The sequence below is a fragment of the Limanda limanda genome, chromosome 6 (genome assembly GCF_963576545.1).
Source record: "Limanda limanda chromosome 6, fLimLim1.1, whole genome shotgun sequence".
Lineage (NCBI taxonomy): Eukaryota > Metazoa > Chordata > Actinopteri > Pleuronectiformes > Pleuronectidae > Limanda > Limanda limanda.
This window is the reverse complement of record NC_083641.1, coordinates 6210357-6227889: the sequence shown is the minus strand read 5'-3', so window position 1 is coordinate 6227889 and position 17533 is coordinate 6210357. Positions and strand designations below refer to the sequence as shown.

General features: G+C 39.2%; 1 protein-coding gene across 3 annotated transcripts in view; it reads right to left on the bottom strand.

The window, feature by feature from the left end:
• Positions 1-17533, bottom strand: part of gdpd5b (glycerophosphodiester phosphodiesterase domain containing 5b) — a 47970-nt gene that overhangs the window by 15934 nt on the left and 14503 nt on the right. For all 3 annotated transcript variants that reach the window (XR_009678285.1, XM_061073211.1, XM_061073212.1), the window contains exons 2-4: positions 14433-14612; positions 3414-3517; positions 61-154 (exon numbers count right to left, since the gene is read on the bottom strand). Coding sequence is in view for 2 of the 3 variants with exons in the window: in XM_061073211.1 (XP_060929194.1) it covers positions 61-154; positions 3414-3517; positions 14433-14549 (315 nt within the window). In the remaining variant the exon portion in view is untranslated. The remainder of the gene's footprint in view (positions 1-60; positions 155-3413; positions 3518-14432; positions 14613-17533) is intronic.

Here is a 17533-nt window from a genome sequence, read left to right as displayed (position 1 = left end):
TTCATCATGAGTGCAGCCTGTAGCACCTCCGCATTAGTGTGTATCTGACGTGGGACAGACCATTAATAATGCAATGTAGGTGAAGCCCGCAGCGGTGGTTGCCAGGATGGGAACAGTGCCATCACTCCACTCCCCAGAGCGGTTGTAGAGGAACCTGCAGGAACAAGAGAGGGAATAATGTTTATTCATCTGAGCACAGCTCACCTGCATTTTATCACAACCAACTGATGTGAAGGCTGCGGTTTAGCTTTTAAATCATAATCAGTCACCTTTAGTCCCTCAAATACAAACTATCCCTTAAATTATGTAAAATTACAGTACATTATATTAGCAACACTGCAAAACTGGTCTTTACAGGCTTTTTGCAAGGTAATGTTAGTTTAGGGGTTTGCAGAATTTTGTATTTGTAATGGATCTGCGGCTAAAGTCAAGCACAGTTAAAACATGACGACCCATGCTCTTTAGCATTGTAGGCTGCTGCTTTTCAAAGGTCTCTGATATACAGGCAGACGATCAAGTAACCTTGAGATGAATGCTTTATTGTTGCAATAAAACTAACACAAACATAACACAGACAGCAGCCTCAAACTGCAGACATTATTACAGGAAGCACACAGACCAAATATATTATGTTATTGCTATAATAAATGGAAGGGTGGCAAATTATTAATAGCTGGTTTCTGTCTTGAGGAGGAACTTAAGAGTAGGACACAGAAAACAAAAATATCCAGACTTCACAGCATGCATCAAGACATACCCATGAAACTCTAATGTTAGTATTACCATTGCTATTACTAGTAAAAATATATCTCATTAGTCCTTTTTGAAAAAGTAGACACCCAGTATCAATCAAAGTTAGCAACGCTCTTACAGGTGTAACTTGATTTGCATCACTGCAATCACAGTGGAAGGCAGCGCCAGCGCTTGGAGTTTTTTCAGCTTAAGAGAACAAAGTCATCAGTGCGGTCATATTTTAATGATACAAGAGTGCTGGGGAAACTTGATCAAATACCTTATCTGCAGAACACGTGGAAAGAAAGCTTAAAGTCTGACGTGGGGGCTTCTGAATGACCCTACATATTCCTGTGCTGCCATTTGCATTGTGTTGGCAGACAATTCACCTATCGCACATAATAATGTTTACTCACTTAACCAACAAGTTAAAAAAAGAGATTAAGAGAGAGGAGCGGAGTCAGTGTGTGGGTGTGCCATTACTTTTCTTTCATGCTCTAGGACTATCATAAATAATTAATTTATTATCTAGGGCAGCAGGGCTCCATCTGATTGGCCGAATATATTGACATGCACAGCATGAATCCATGGCACACCACTCATTGCATTTCAAGTCGTCTTTTGCGATACGTAAAATGCGCATGTTGATATGGCGATGAAGATACATTATTGATATATCGGGCAGCCCTACATGCGACATAACAATTTGTGTTAGTGTAAGAGAGGGATGGAAAACATGAGTGAAATAATATTAAAAATATTGTTTGTGTATATATCTGTTTTTTAATCATTTAACCACATGAATACAGATAACCATGATCATTTTGGTCACTTTAATTTTGCCATGAAGATTTCCCACAGTTACAACTCTAGTATAAGTAAACACCCATGTCACTCCGAGCTGTATTTCTCAAAAGACTGACACTGGGCATATCAAAAGGGTTACAGCCGCAGATAATTACATCCAAAATCCTTATTAGTGGTTCGAGAGGCCTGGAGCTGCAGCAGGGACACTTAGCTGGACCAGGACACAAGGCTACTAAATCACAAGAACACATAGAGGGCAGGGACGTCATCTCTGTGATTATCTTTGGAATCCACACAAAACGCAGGAAGAAGAGCAGGAAATGTGTACACTCCCTATTAAAAATGAATGGTAAATGTCTGCCCACCAACAATGATATCCAAAGATAACAAGAAAACACACTGGTGGTGAGACTGCTGATAAAAGTGAACTGGGATGAAAGTTCGGGGGAACTGAAAAAAAAAAGAGGATGGAGATTACAGACAGCAAAGGATGTTAAGAAAAAGAGTCTATTAAAATGTAAAATGGGTGGGAAGTAAGGGAGGACAAAGGGTACTGGGATACCACAGAAACAAATGACATTGGGTAAGGAAGATTAAAAGAGGTAATGGAAGGGAAGGTGATGATAAAAAGGTGACATTGTAGAGGTGTCTGTCAGCAGCGGGGGAGGGGGAAATAAGGAAATTGGCAATAAAGACGTCCAGTGTATGTTCCATTATAGGGACACAGTAGTTATTTGTACTGTAGCCTAGCCTATAGAACGATGTATTCACAAGGGATGATAGATATACATTTGTGGCCTAAAGCATTCAATTTTAGGGAAATTTGCATTGTTTTTTTTCAATATAGTCGCCCCCTACATTTAGTCCAGTCGTGGAGTATAAGGATCCTTGTCATCACCCTAATGGGTATTGATTAGTCATCCAGAATGAGTGTCATCTCTTCATCTCCATGCTGTAAGAAGGGGCACCCTTCCTTCGTGTTACCCTTGTGTCCTCTTGGACCTCTTCCGGTGATAAGCCCTTGAGACTGACGTAGCGGATGACTGCCTGTCCTATTTCCAATTTTCAGTTACCAATTATAAATAAGAATGGCAGAGCCCAACAGTTGCCTTAAAGTCAGTCAAGCTGCAACAGATTTCACACAGACAAGATACCACCTCCCGACACAACAAAGACTGACTCTTATGTGCAATTTACTTTATCAGGAATTGTACGTGAATGTTGGATGTAAAATTGGCCCCTATGTGTAAATTTTCGCTCAGATTTAGAAAAATCCTAACTCCGCCACTGATAATAACTGACAGCCAATAGAGACCATAAACAGTAGAGCCTGGGGGTCTGATCAGCCTGCTTTGGGCCTGCCTCAGGAGTGGGTGCCTTGTGAGCAAAAAGCAGAAGGACACTGAGAAACACGAATGAAAATGAGTTCCAAACAACATCATCTGGTGCTTTTCATCGGAATATTCCCAATCAATTAGTGTTGATCCACAGGTATTGTAACATCCAGTCCTAATAACTAGTCTAATTTTAGGTGAATTAGTGTTTTAACAAAAATTGTATTTAAAAAATATTTTGCTTGTATTTGAAATAACGCTTACACATCAAATTGTTATTTTTGTACATATTGTACAGGGCTGACCGTATAGGAAATGTTTTGAGCAATGTCTCTGTTACATAATGGTGTAATCTGTGAAGTCCTGGGTCTCTGCTCAGATTAAGGCAGTAGACAGATTAAGCTCGTGATTTAGGAAATTAATAAACAGACAGGCACAGATAAACTCTATTTACAGCCAAACCATTAAGGTGACGGGCGTCTGGTGCTATTTTAGACATGACAACACACACACAAGCAGTCAGTTTGGTTATGTACTCACCAGTTGAATTCATTGTAGTCATTATGTGCCTCCCACCAAAAGTAGCACCAGACCAGCAGCAGACAGAACGTGAGAAGGAGGATGAGTGACCACAGCAGCTCCCACTGGGCAAACACACAAACATGATTATATGACAATATTATTATTCTCACACGGACACACAGAGACACACACTAACTTTTCAAGAAGATTTTCAGAGACTTTATAAGTGATGTTCACTTTTCACAAGCTAATCCATTTTTGAGCACATGTTTTGAACTGGCTACTGAACTCTTCAAAGAGTATTCCCTCATACACTTTGCTAATTATCAAGGATTTACTTTTAATAACTTCACATGCAGGACAACTAATTACGGTCCTCCTCTTTCCAGCACTTTTGTACTGTGGCAAAAATTTTACCGGCCACATCAGCAGAAAAAGATAGACAGAAGCGAACACTTGGGCCATACTCAAGAGGATTTGGAGGCAGACTCCGCTACAGTACATCTTTCTCAAAGTTAGCGACTGAAAATCCACTTTCTCTCATGCTGTGACTCGGAAATGGACATGTTGACCTTTTTTATAAAGCAAAGAGCTATTTCTCATTTAAAAGGCAACGCAAGAGAACTTGAGCAGCATGTGCTTCGGCTGACTTCAAATGAGCTGCTGACCCACACATTGACAATGTTAATAGAATGATGTCTCTGTATTGAAGAGTAATTTCGGACTTTATCAGCTGATGTCAGTAAACTCTTTAAGGGAAAGGTCTGAGAATATGCACATATTTAAAAAAGATAATAAGTACTTAGTTGGCTAGCAGCATTCGAATTTAGTTTTATCTGGACAAAATTGCCCAAATCACTTTTTTCAGTCAATGTATTCCTTCGATTTGGGTCCACTGTAGGTGTAATTGAGTGTCTTTCATGCATTTGGCAAAGTGATGGCATGCAAAAAAAAGGGCAATACGAGTATGAACAACAAAGATGTATGACATGTTGTTTTTACTTGATCATTTGGTATGGCATTTTGATAAATGATTGATCAATGGAGAAATATGTAACATATACTGGTTCAAGCTCCTCCAATGTTAGGATTTAGTTTACCTTAAACAAGAGGTTTAAAGACTAAAAAAGAAAACTAACTTGTGTTTTACATTACATGGATTATGTGTCTTATGTTGTTGTTAACTATGACCTGCACCCCGATATGTAGAATACGACATTTTGCTGCCCAGTGCGATCTAACATGTAATATAGAAGTAAAAAGTACAGCTGAATCTGAAGCAAGAAAAACATAGGCTAATCCATATTTAGAAGCTGCTGCCTAAATATCCTAGAATCATCTGTATGTGTTCATTATACGCACTAGTGTCAAGATAGACTCTCAGTCACCTTGAATGCACCAGTGTTGTACATGCCAAGTATCAGATTATTATCTCTTCGACCAGCTGATGTGATACAGGTAAGACAGCCTGTCTGAGCTGTTTATATCTGATCTCATCCTCACTGTGGTTTAGTGCACTTAATCTTAAGTTCTTCACGTATTTAATATGGAAACTCTAATCATAAATAAAACATAGTGCTTCCCCAGATTTCATTATTCAGTCCTGGGACAAACTGAACTTGGGAATCATGATAGTATAAAGTTCTATTACCTAATCTATGGACAAGGTTCTTATGACATGAGCGATCAGTTGCACAGAGAAGTGAAAAGAGTCGAGGGGAATGCTGATTCTATCCCCCCTCATATTTGGACATAAATTAAGCCGTTACCAGTCAAATTTGAATGTCGGGGCTGCCGGACACTTGGATAACACCACAGGAGCAGTATGGTATCTGCTGTTGTTTTACGTTTGAAAAACTGATCACCAGTTACTTCAATAGCCTATATGCACACTGTCTTCCGCATTCAGACTTGGCCAGTATTTTATTGGATTGATTTCTGTTGCAACACTGTTTACCCCTGAGACTCAAAAAGTGATTTGGCAACTCAAACACTCCATCGGCATAGTGGTGATAGATAATTGGTGAATTTTCCTTTTTCAGTGAACTATCCCTTTAAGGTCCTCTTACATCATGAAAAATGGGCACCATCTAAATAATAATTGGCTACACACATCTCTCAACATTAAGCTAATAACATCAGAAGTGGCAGACAGCACTGCTCATTGATGACAAAGCACCATTGCTGGTACCCATGGTCCTTGGTGACTACCTGAAAACACCTGGGAAATCTGACCTTGCTCCTGCGGGATGACGTTGTTCCACCCCCTTCACTCTCTCACTCCTCCAATGCCCACCCCTCCTCTCTGCAATAATGTGGATGTGATCCGAGATGCCCCTGAGAGAACAAGTTCTCTTTAATAGATTAGATCATCTAATAAACTGAAAAACATTTCATACGTTCCATAAGAACATGACAATATGACAATTAGGCATCTTTTATTGTTGGATAAATATGAATCCGTTTCTAGGGAAGAAATCCTGTGTTTACGGTCCAGGGTCTTGGTGGTAGCTCTTTGGCCTTAAGGAGTGGATAGTTTTGATATTTCATTTAAAGTGTAGCTTCAACCCCCAAGTTTCATCTGAAGTGTCTCATACACATACCAGATACCAATTAGCTTGTTAATGATCTAGGTTGCTATGAGCAACAATTCCAGTAGCAGCACACACAACTTAGCGATAGAAATGGCGTAAGAAGTAGAGGCCTTGTGCCCCTGGAGTTTCCTGACGGCCAAGACCATTGTCGTACTGAGCCGCTTGAACTGCAGGTATAGGCAATGTGTGAGGAGCGCAGAAGTCCTGAGACGTCCAACCTCACAACCACACAGCCGGCTGTCTTAGCCAGTGGTTCAACATTGTGTGTGCATATGTGTGTTTGAGGATAGGGGACTTCTCTGAAGGGTTGACAGTGTGGTGCATACATTTGAAAATGAGAGCAGCTTTACAGATTCCCACTCCTATCAGGCCTGACGGTCCCTCTTCCTGTTTCCCAGCTAACTAAGCAGCAGAGCTTGTGTGGCCTGACTTAGCCTGCCCTGGCGACATCACGTTAACATTCTGCATGGCTGGCATTTTATTCAGGCGCAGCACCCCCATGGCAGCAGAAATCTATCAGAAAATCACAAGCTCTGCTTTGGGAATCAGACTGTTTGAAGAACAGTGCACGCTAATGGCCATCTTAGCTTTGCTCTAGTAATTACCCTGACTATAGTGTTACGCTGTTCGCCCCTTGGAGAAATCATGAAAGACAAAGAGGACATAGTTCACCTTTGGGAAAACTAAGAGCCACTGAATTAGCTCATATCAAATTATTAAGTTGAGCTGTAATTAAAGCATAATTCCAAAATATTCAAATGACTTTTCAAAATCATCAAGGACCTTTTTGTAGCTACTTTTAGAAATGTAGTCCAAACAGCTGCAATAGCATACATTAATATATTTTGAAAATTAATTCAACGTAAATATGAAAAAAGGATGGAAGTAAAGGACCTAACTATATTGGACAAGTTTTACAGCTGAAACATAAATATTAAATGGATAGGGACAAATATAATTGCAGCATGTAGACATTTGTATCCACTAAAGATTTATAATCCCCCCCAGCCAGAAGTTGCAAAAGTGATTTAACATCTGGGAAAAGCAGGTGTGGTAATTTCTGCCCTTTTTCAGACAAGGTAAGAATCTATCTACAGAGATATCCTTGCAAAAATGTAGCATTTAAAAAGCATTTAAATGTCTGGAGTTATTGTGACAAACCTTCCGGTTACCATCGTGTATTTCTTCTTGTCAAGCTGACACCATCAAGCTGTTTAGTTCTCAGTGCTGTGTAATCACATTGGCAAAGTAGCATCTTTCTGGTTCAAGATCTAATGGAAATTATTTGGGCTTTATTGCTTCCATAGACTGTATTTAAAGATGGACGCCATGACAACTACACAGCTCAAGGTCATAAAACCCACCTCCTTCATCTTAGCAGATGGAATGTGGGTCAAACTAAAACGTACATGTCAAAAACAATTCTGTTTAGGCAGTTTATCACACTGATGTTTCTTTACACTGATGTTATTTTTTTCCAGTAAAGCCGTTTTTTATTAGTTATTTGATGCAAAAAAAATGTGAACTGTCATGATTAACACATTTGCAGACTCTGGCTCCAAATGCTCAAGATGAAAGTGTTCATATCCATGATATTATGACTCAACTTCTAGATTGTGGGAGGAAGGGGCAACTGGAGATGAGTTGTCAATTCATATATACACAGTCTATGCATCGACAGTCTATGCGTCAACTTACACCATCAGGTTAGTATCAGGTTGTCTGAATTTAGATAATTTATATTATTTTAACTTCAGCCATGTTCATTTACATCATTATTATTTAATACCCAGCTAAACTGAAAGCAGTGACAACATTTTGCAGCAAAGATATAAATTTGGATACTAAAATGATTGCATAAATAATTCCATCTTCTGTAGGGTGAGTCAATTGGAGTGCAAAGAGATTAACTTCATCCCTAAGTTACTTAAAAACTCTTTATATTTTGGGCTGACTAACAAACACTTTTTTCTGTAACCATGCCAGGAAAATGACACATGCACAGAACATGGTTAAATGTAGCATCACTTTGTAATGTAGATTCCATGATGGGTACAGCTTTTTTCTGTTATTTACTTGTTAAACTTTTCCCTATGTGCACAACATCTAATGCCAACATGATTTAGGCAACAATCGGAGTGCTATCCACAGGAGGGACATTATGCATGCTCAGCTGCTGCTCTATTGCACAGTACATGCATGCATGGGCATGTTTGTTTAGGTACACATAAGAAATCACACTCACTCTCACACAGACACACCAAACCACGTTGTATTACTATTAAAAAAAGCACATGACAATCTTATCTACTAATTTGTAAGTTATAATGAGGATGGTGTGTGGTCGAGAAGCTATACAAAAAGTTGCATAACAAAACCTGTCTTTCTTTAGATTCATAGGTCAGGTTGTTTATTGTTGTGTACATTTTCTTCAAGCTACAATACACACGCCTTCTGTGTATAACTCTGACCTCCTTACCAGCAGACAGGGAGAAAAAACAACCCAACGGCCTATTAATCACACAAGCAAGCATATGGATCGTTATTATAATAACTCACACATTTCTACCACATAGCATTGCATTCTTTGGTATAACTACAGAGTGAACTCGCATGTTATGCTAAATGACCCTGTTTGGATGTGTGCTGGTTACAGTGTGTGAGGATATATGAAGGAGTTGTACTTGCATTATGTACAGTACGTTACTGTGTGTGGCTACAAAAAGGTGTCCGAACTTGTCTACACTTATATAACAAAGAAAAATTTTCCCAACACACTTTGTGACTGATAATGCGCTTCTGACTGTGATAGAGCTGCTGTTTGTGTGAGTTACACAACTGATAAGATTAGTCCGAAAGAAGACAGTAGCTACTGTACAAGTAACTACAAAGAGATGATGAAAATGTACGTAAAGACACAGAACCCACAATTTAGCGCATACGTATGCAAGCAATTTATAGTGATTGACATAATGTATTAACCAAGTGTAATTATAGAGTATCATTTACTCTATACACAATACACATTACAGTTATGAAATGATATATGTCAAGGTGATTTCAGTGTAAAGTAGATCTCTGTTACGGTAGTTAACACACAATCAAATTATTGATTCAGTTAGGTACGACCAAGTGTCAACCCATACAACGTCGCACATTGATTTGTGAAACTCAACATTGAAGCCCTGAGATTGGGATTTAGCCCAGAGCCAATGTAAACATGTAAATGTAGGAGAGAAGGCAAAAAGAAAAAGACAAAGCTCCTACAGCTTTTAATCCTTCTCTGACTGTGCAGTCTCACATGCCTCCCTCTTTGCCTCTATCTTCACTGGACTTAACACCTCAGTCCCTTGTCACATTCCTGAGCATATCCCGATAAGTCCCTGGCATTTCACACTGGGTGTGCACAGCTTTATAACGTAGCACCAGAGTAAGGCACGGAAAGTAATGTGTCTGCAAAAATAGAGAGGAGGAACTGAGGATAAAAAAATAAAACACTTGCCAAGTACTGAACTGAAATTTCCCATTACTTTAAAATGAAGAAATACAGATAACACTGTCAATGTATTTCCCTTTTTCACTTAATTTTCTAATATTACATGGAAAGGTTTAGCAGGACATCATGCAACCATTTCCAGCAACCAATTGTTAAGCTTGTAGCATTTGATGTTTGGAATTATTTGTTTAGGTCAGAGGAAACATATGGCACAAGTCACTCACTATGTGTCACAAGGCTCAGAAGATGCACAGAAAGAAGCTTGAGGCTTTGGTAATCACAGCCAATAAAGTCAATATGTTGTTCTGCAACAGTCCGAACACTTGCATGTTTACAGTTGGATGGTTCTAGATTCAAATAAATCACACTGGCTAGAGAATGTAATTGCAACCCATGCCTTGCAGTGTACTAACATTATAGAGAAGCTAAAAATAAATCCCTTGTCCTCCAAGGCCTTATTTTCACGATCTGGAACATGTCAGGGTATCCTGCATGACTGACATCTTTTAGGAAGGAAATGTGGGGAAGTCAGGAGACAATCTCTTTTGACAAAAATACTTAATCTGTGATATATATATTTTAAACTATAGTCAGTGATTAACAAGGGTAAAGTTCATGGCTTTTTTAAATTTTCTATTGCGTATTGAAGAATATAGTCATAAAACCTGATCATATTTTCCTGAAGCCTGAGCTGACATCAGATATTCAGTATCCCATCACAGGACATAAAGAGTAGCTGATTCTCGAGAAGATGTCAAGGTAAATATTTGGCACTGGGGATGTGCAAATCCTAAATAAATCATTATAGTTTACACAAACTAATCTAGATCTTTATATCAGAAACACAAACAGAAAACTCAGAGAGAGAAACAATTCATGTATTTGAGGGATGCTGCAGCTACCCCGCTCCAACCAGTGAGCTGACCGTGAACACAGCCGTTAAGCTTTTTCGAGCACGGGTGGGGTGAGCATAGTAAAAATAAGTTACGTTAAATCATAGGCTGTATTATGTTCAAGGGGAATAATGAGAAAAGGATTAATTCGTTTTCATTTCAAAATAGTTTTTGTTTGAGCCGGCTTAACCTTTTTCCCCCAGCACAGTGTGAGTTTTTCTTCATCAGGATAACTCTCATTAACAATCAATGAATCATTACATCTGCGCTCACAGCTTCTGAAAGCAAATATTTACCGTCGATGATGAATTGATAATGTGAGCGAACAAGGCATTTCCTACATATTTCAGGGCATATTTTAAATAGGTTTTAGATAAAGGGTTTGGTTTATTACGCCTGTAAATATAAATATCAGCCTTTATTCAGGTGAGTAACACAACAATGGATGATTTGGAAACTATGATAAAACTCAAATCAAAAACCTACCCTCTCTGCTGTCTTGGTACTAACAAGTGGGTGTCCCATCTTTATGTATTATTTAAATGCTGCGTTTTGATTTTTATGGTTATTATTATAATATATGTATGACCTTCAAAATCATCCCCCATGAAATAATAACCCAATGTTATTCTTTACACACTACCCTTATTAGTCATTATTATTCCTGTACCCTCCCCATTATTCAATTCCACTCAACAGTGGCTCGATCCCAACCTTCCACCATGTTTCAGGAAAAAAAGTTCTTTAGTTTATTTTCATGATCAACAGACAACAACATTACCTCCTTGGTGGACATAAAAATGGAATTTCGGACACTCTTACAAATCATGAAAATAAATGAAATTTCACAGTAAGTCTGAAGCAGGACAAAGGAATAATTTTACAAACAAAATCTCTTCAAAAACTATTTGATTATATCCTTTTGCAGCCAAGTAAGTGTAACTTCTAACTCTAGGTAATTATTTTGCCTGCCTCGTCCAATACCTCACAGTGCAGGGAAAATGAAGACCACAAGATCACTGACAGATGATGGCAGAGCAGCTTTGTTTCTATTTTTGAAGCCTTTATGTGACTGAATGGTAATGAGTGGCTAAATGGAAATACTTTCAATTATTACTGAGAGGTCAGATCGGCTTGCACTGCATGACGTGGGCCTTCCCTCTACAAAGCACCTTGAGTACAGACAGAAGCAGTTTCGCTGAGACAGCCGGTCGACCTGAAACGGCTCATCACAGTGAACAAAGATGATAATGGGGTGAAATAGCATGAGCTACTTGTGGCTTATGAAGGATTGCACCGTTGTTTCAACACGACACTCTCAGGTCTCACGCCTCTGTGATTCGCTCAGGTCCAGTTACATGTAGCGGATACCTGCCCTTGATTGGTCACAGTTTGTTTACTGGGATCATTACAGATGCAGGCTTATGTGACATCACCTTGACCTACACCAGGTAGCACTCGCAATGGAAATGACTGGTCTTTTCAGCACCAGGACAAAGCAGCACTTGGTAGTGGCTCAGTGCGTCAGTTCGATATGTGGAATCACCTGGTTGGAAAGGGTGTGCAGCCTGCAGCAGAGTGCATGTGCCTGTTAGCTTCTTACACTTGGGTCAAGAGCATGTTCGTGTGCTGTACAAAACCACACGGTCGAAACAAAAAGATGAGCACCGTGAACAAATAATGCCGACTCTGCACTATCCCATCAGTGAGCCTGAAAGACAACCACTGGCAACAGGAAATAGAGCTACACAGTGTCAAGTTTCCTGCAAACAGGGGGAAAGAAAATCAATATGCCTTTATTTAGTTCTGCTATGCTTACTTGATCCAAGTGCTGTCAATGACTTAGTGTGTTGTTTGTTTCCGTTTAAACATTCCATTTAGGGTTATTGTAGGCTTTATGTATTTTAAATTTTTTTTGTGACTACAAGACATGAGATTGATGTTCTGGGTCTCTGCTCATATTCAGTATAATATGGCTGGGGGATATGACTTCAAATCAAAATCACGATTAATTAAAACTTTTACATTGATTACAATTCATGATTCCACACACCACGTTACATCTCGTGTTGTTTGTGAACTACGTATGCATTTAAATACTTGTCTCCTAAACTTTAGAGCAAAACAAACAAACACAAAGAAAACGTCAAGTACTGTAGCCTACGTGTCCATATAACCTCTGATTAGTGTTGGTGTTTATTGTCAATGTGTAAAGTGAGGGCAGGTCAGCAAGGGAGTGAGGTTGGAAAACATGCAGCTTGATAATACAGCATGGAACTTAGCAGAAATCAAACAGTTTGTTAATATACGCATTGGGGAAAGTATTAACCAAATTTACCGACATGAGTAAAATTAGGTTGGTTAGAGGTTATAAATGTTGTTATATGCTGCATGTGTTTGGGTTTGCTGCAACAAAATAACCTTTGTGACATTAGATAGAGAATAGAGGAGATTAAGGGAAAGCTCAGAACACAAGGCTCATCTTGTGTACCAAGCTGTGATACTGATTCTGGCATGTGCCTAATACGATACAAAATTAATGACTAAATTCCTTGGTTGGGGGTTGAATTTGACAGCTATGGTTGCAAATTTGGCTTTACATTTTTAAAAGAAACTGTAGCTACAAAAGGGAAACTACAAAAAATAAAAATGCATTCAAACATTCATCTCAAATGGCATATTTTAAAAAGTAACTAAGTGCCTAACAATAATTTAAAATGCCAAATAAATTACTCATAAATTTTGATTTTCTTAAAGTCATCCCAGATGCGACTGCAATAAAGAACACTAAATTCTGCACCAAACAACAGCCAAGTGCTATACTAATTATGCACACAAACACTAAAGGTCGACATTTATGACTAGAACTAAAAACTAATTAAAACACAGTGGAAACACTGGAGTTTTGTGATATCGAATGAGCCTCAGTGTGGAAAGCTCAAGGTTACTGGGTGGAGGATAAGCCAGTAAGGACAGATTTGGTCAAAGATAAGTGTTCTTGGTAAATCAATGTTGAAAGACAACATCAGGGGAGGGTATCTACAGACCAGGGGCTGTAACACTGCTTTTGATGTTAAACACAGACGTACACTAGAGTCTTGTATAGGTTTGATATATTTTTTTTTCATAGGACAGTCAGTAATGGAGCCCTTTCTTCACAGCCAACTTGTTATTCAAGGTATGATAAGACAAAGATAAATGGAACAGCTCCAGCAATAACTTTTGAATTCAGCAGCCAAATAACGGAGTGTAATGATTTACTTAAAAATATTTTAACACAAATGAAGTTAACGTCATTGGAAGTCCAATATAAAGGAAACTAGAATGGCACTCACTAGAGCACATACTTCCTCCAAATTCTTATGAAACCACATTTAAATTCACTTGATCTGCACCAAATTGTACACACTCATAAATATAACTCCCCTTATTATGCCTGTTTTTTCATTAAGATCCGTTAATTATTCTCTGAGAAAACATGAAAAATGCTGAAAAACCGAATCCGAAATTTAAAGAAAGTGAGGAAAAAAAAGATCAGCCCCTTCGTCGGATCTGCACCAAAATTTATGGAAAATCGGTTTAGTAGTTTTTGTGTAAGCTTGCTTACAAACCAACACACATACATACATTTGTCTTGGTACAGCAGTGCAGTTACCACAGAAAATGACCTTGACATAAATTAGACAGAATTTGCTGCCACTTGATGTGAACACATGTTCTGTTATTTTGTGTTTTGTCGTTTCAAAAATTCCACATATTAAACCACCACAGTGAAAAGTGTTATCTACAATCTCTTGAATGTAAAACTAGAGTAAATCTGTAAGATGTGAAGGATTCAGACATGTGCTGCTGCATGGTCTGTCAAATGTCATTTTCTGGTGCATTGTCAGATTGGCTGCTGAGGGCAAACATGAGTGATGTACATGCACTGAATCATGCACTCTATGCAATATGCTACATGGTGTCACACTGTTAAGGGCCTCATCTTAACCAGATGCACAGCTGTTGTGATTGCTACACTTCATCCACTAAAGGGGTTTCCTCCCCCTCTCACCTTGGTGGTGTCATCGTGGGAACGTTGATAGCGTTTCCAGCGGCAACCATAGATCCCAGTGATACATGACAGACACAGCTGCCGCTCATAGACCTGGAGGGGTTGGTGTTTCACCATGCTCCTTCAGTCAGTCCTGGTCCTGCTTCCAGACCTCTAACATCCCACTGACTATTAAGAACCCTGTAAGGAGATGAAAAGAGAAAACAGGATTAACATTGAAGTAAGCAGTTACAAGTTGTTTGGAAGACCACATTGGATAATTCATGGAACTGCTTGAAAAGCATCATGCTTTTCAGGCAAAACCCAGCTCCCATTTCCAATGACAACAGAGAGTGCAAGCAGTTTTCATAAGTATGATCAAGGGGAAAAGAGGGCTTGGTGAACCGACCAGTAATTGACCATTGTGTTAAATTACATTGACCATGAATATATCAAGTAGTCACTTCATATCGGAGCAGAAAAGGCAGCATGTAGTTACTATCTCTTCCTTTTATGTCAGGCCAGATAAGAAAAAAAAAGGAAAGAAAAGGCCAACAGGCCTAACAAGAATGTTATGTAACAATGGCATTTGAGCAAAACACTTCAACTTTCAGTTTAAAAATAAATGAATAAAATCAGCGTATTCTGCTTTGGGGAACATTTATGGAATACATGGCAACAGAACCTGCAAACAAAACGAGGATGTGATGTTGTGAATAAAAACAGGGTTTTATATAATTTAATGTTTGTATCTGCAAATGTTAAGCCTTTTATCAGGGAGGCACCCTACCCTGTGCCTGCTCCAGCTCCACTAGCTCCTCCCAGTGTGGAGGAGCAGCAGAGCACCAAGATACTGCTAAAAAACCTCAGCTCCCATACTGTAGCTCTTGGCTAACACTGTTGGAGCGACCACAGGAAGAACCAGGCGGTGTTAGCTGTAAACATTCAGTCATAACTCAAGTCTTCCCATTGAGCTGCTGCTGACTCAGCACCGATACTCTGCTATCAGCAATAACAGTAATGATAGAACAGAATTGCTCACTGTTATCACAAGTTTACCTCACCCTCCGGAGACATGACGGAGCCTGTTGTGCTGCTGCAGTTTCAGATGCATAACTTTGTTTAATCTGAGGTTGAAAGTGCATGTTGGTGTCATCAAAGCATTAATTATGCGTAATTAATGACAGCTCTTTGCTGAGGAGTCAAAAAAACACAATTAGAAGTATAGACACACCAACATGCTTAGCTGCAGTTTGTGAAGCAGAGCTAGCAAGTGGCTAAGTCTCCTCTGATGTTCAAGAGGCTTTCTGCATGTTATACTCCTCTTGCTGTAATCATTCCGTCTCCGGCTCTGGGCAGCTGCTCATTAACATCTGCAGCAGGAACCATGTTTCCTGTTATTTGTATAACTGCTCTGAGGAGGGCGGGCCTGACCCCGAGGGTATAATAATCCTGGCCCACCCCAGCAGGACCACAAGTGTCTTTGACAGGCAATGTCAGGCAAAACCTAGCTCAGACCAGAGGGAGGCTGAGAGTCACATTGTTATGTCCCACCAATGTTCACCAGTGTTTAATCAATATCACCTCATCTTATTTGATGTCTGTACCAATGTATTACCCAACATTGATCTATATGCTTCCAACCTCACACTACACTACAGGGATTAAGACCTAAATCAGGCATTGTTAGACTACTGCTCTTCAGAAACTTCTTCCGAATAAACCATGTCTGTCGTGTAGATGGAGATTATAATTTTGTGAGAACAGAATTCAAATATACATATATAAACATACATGTATACATTTGTTCCCACTCTCTTTAATAAGGCAAAATAGGGATTTATCCTTGGTGGGAGTATGTCCTCTCCGTTAGTGCCATACTGTTGGTATTTTATATATCTTTTGCCATTTTAGTTTCATGTCTTTCATACAATTCCTTCACTTTGAAAAAATGTACTCACTAGCATTTACCTCTTGTGATCTAGTTGATAAATTGAAATCTGACCTACCAATACTTTAAGAACTATACATTCATTTTAAGTCCATTTACGTGGCTAACGTAAAAAAATCCATTCCTGTATCATTAACACACAAATGCCAAATGACATTTCATTTAGCAATTTTAAATATTGATTGACCTGAAATTCAGTGATGGTTGGGTATGAGTAATGACTTCACACATGAACAGAAGACAAATATGGATGTTTGTCTGGGCACGTCGACCAAACCTTTAAGACAGAAAAAGAAATCAAGCACTGACACAGTGAGTCTCTGTTGGTGCGTTCATCAAGGCAAAGTAACAACCACTTTCTGCACGGTCATGTTGTCACTTGTTGTCAAAAAGCTTCCAGTCATGGCAGTGTCACAGCCACACTATCATGAAATCATCAAAAACAGAAGCAGCAGTTTTCTTAACATATGTGACTGTCTCAAGTTGTCCAACGTCGGTCAACAATTGGGGTGTATGAAAACCCCCTAAACAGCTGGTGTCATCTCCTTTTCTGCTGCCTCATTTCCTCCCATCAACAGGCCCAGCGAGGGAAAATAGTCTGCAGGGGAGGAAATGTTTCAGCAGATTCCCTGGCAGAAAGCAGTGTCTACTTCTGACGAGGGAACTGAAGGAAAGGCCAAGCAGCAGAGAACTATCCAACCGACTAGTGACAAACAAGAGACACTAAAAAGAATACTTGACAAAAATAAATTTGACAAATTATGCTTAATTAGCCTCTTCACTGTTATTAAAAACCCAAGTCATTTACGGACTGAATAAAATCAGTCTGTACCACCTGCTCAATATTACAAAATCCAATACTACAGGCTTGCAATTGTCAGTATCGGCAGTACTACAGGTGTGTTATTGGCCTACTGTGGTGAAGATGCAGCCAAGCCTCAAGGCCAAGCTTTCTATCCACTAGTCGATCAATGTTCCGACCCTCGCCTACGGTCATGAACTCTGGGTAGTGATTGAGTGAAAAAGATTGCAGATACAAGCAGCTGAAATTAGTTTTCTACGTAGGTTGGATGTTGCTGTGGCTACCTAACCTCAGGTAAACGGAAGAAACGGATGATGGACACTTTCCAATTCAATATAACTCTTTTTACACCTTTGGGTGAATTATTTT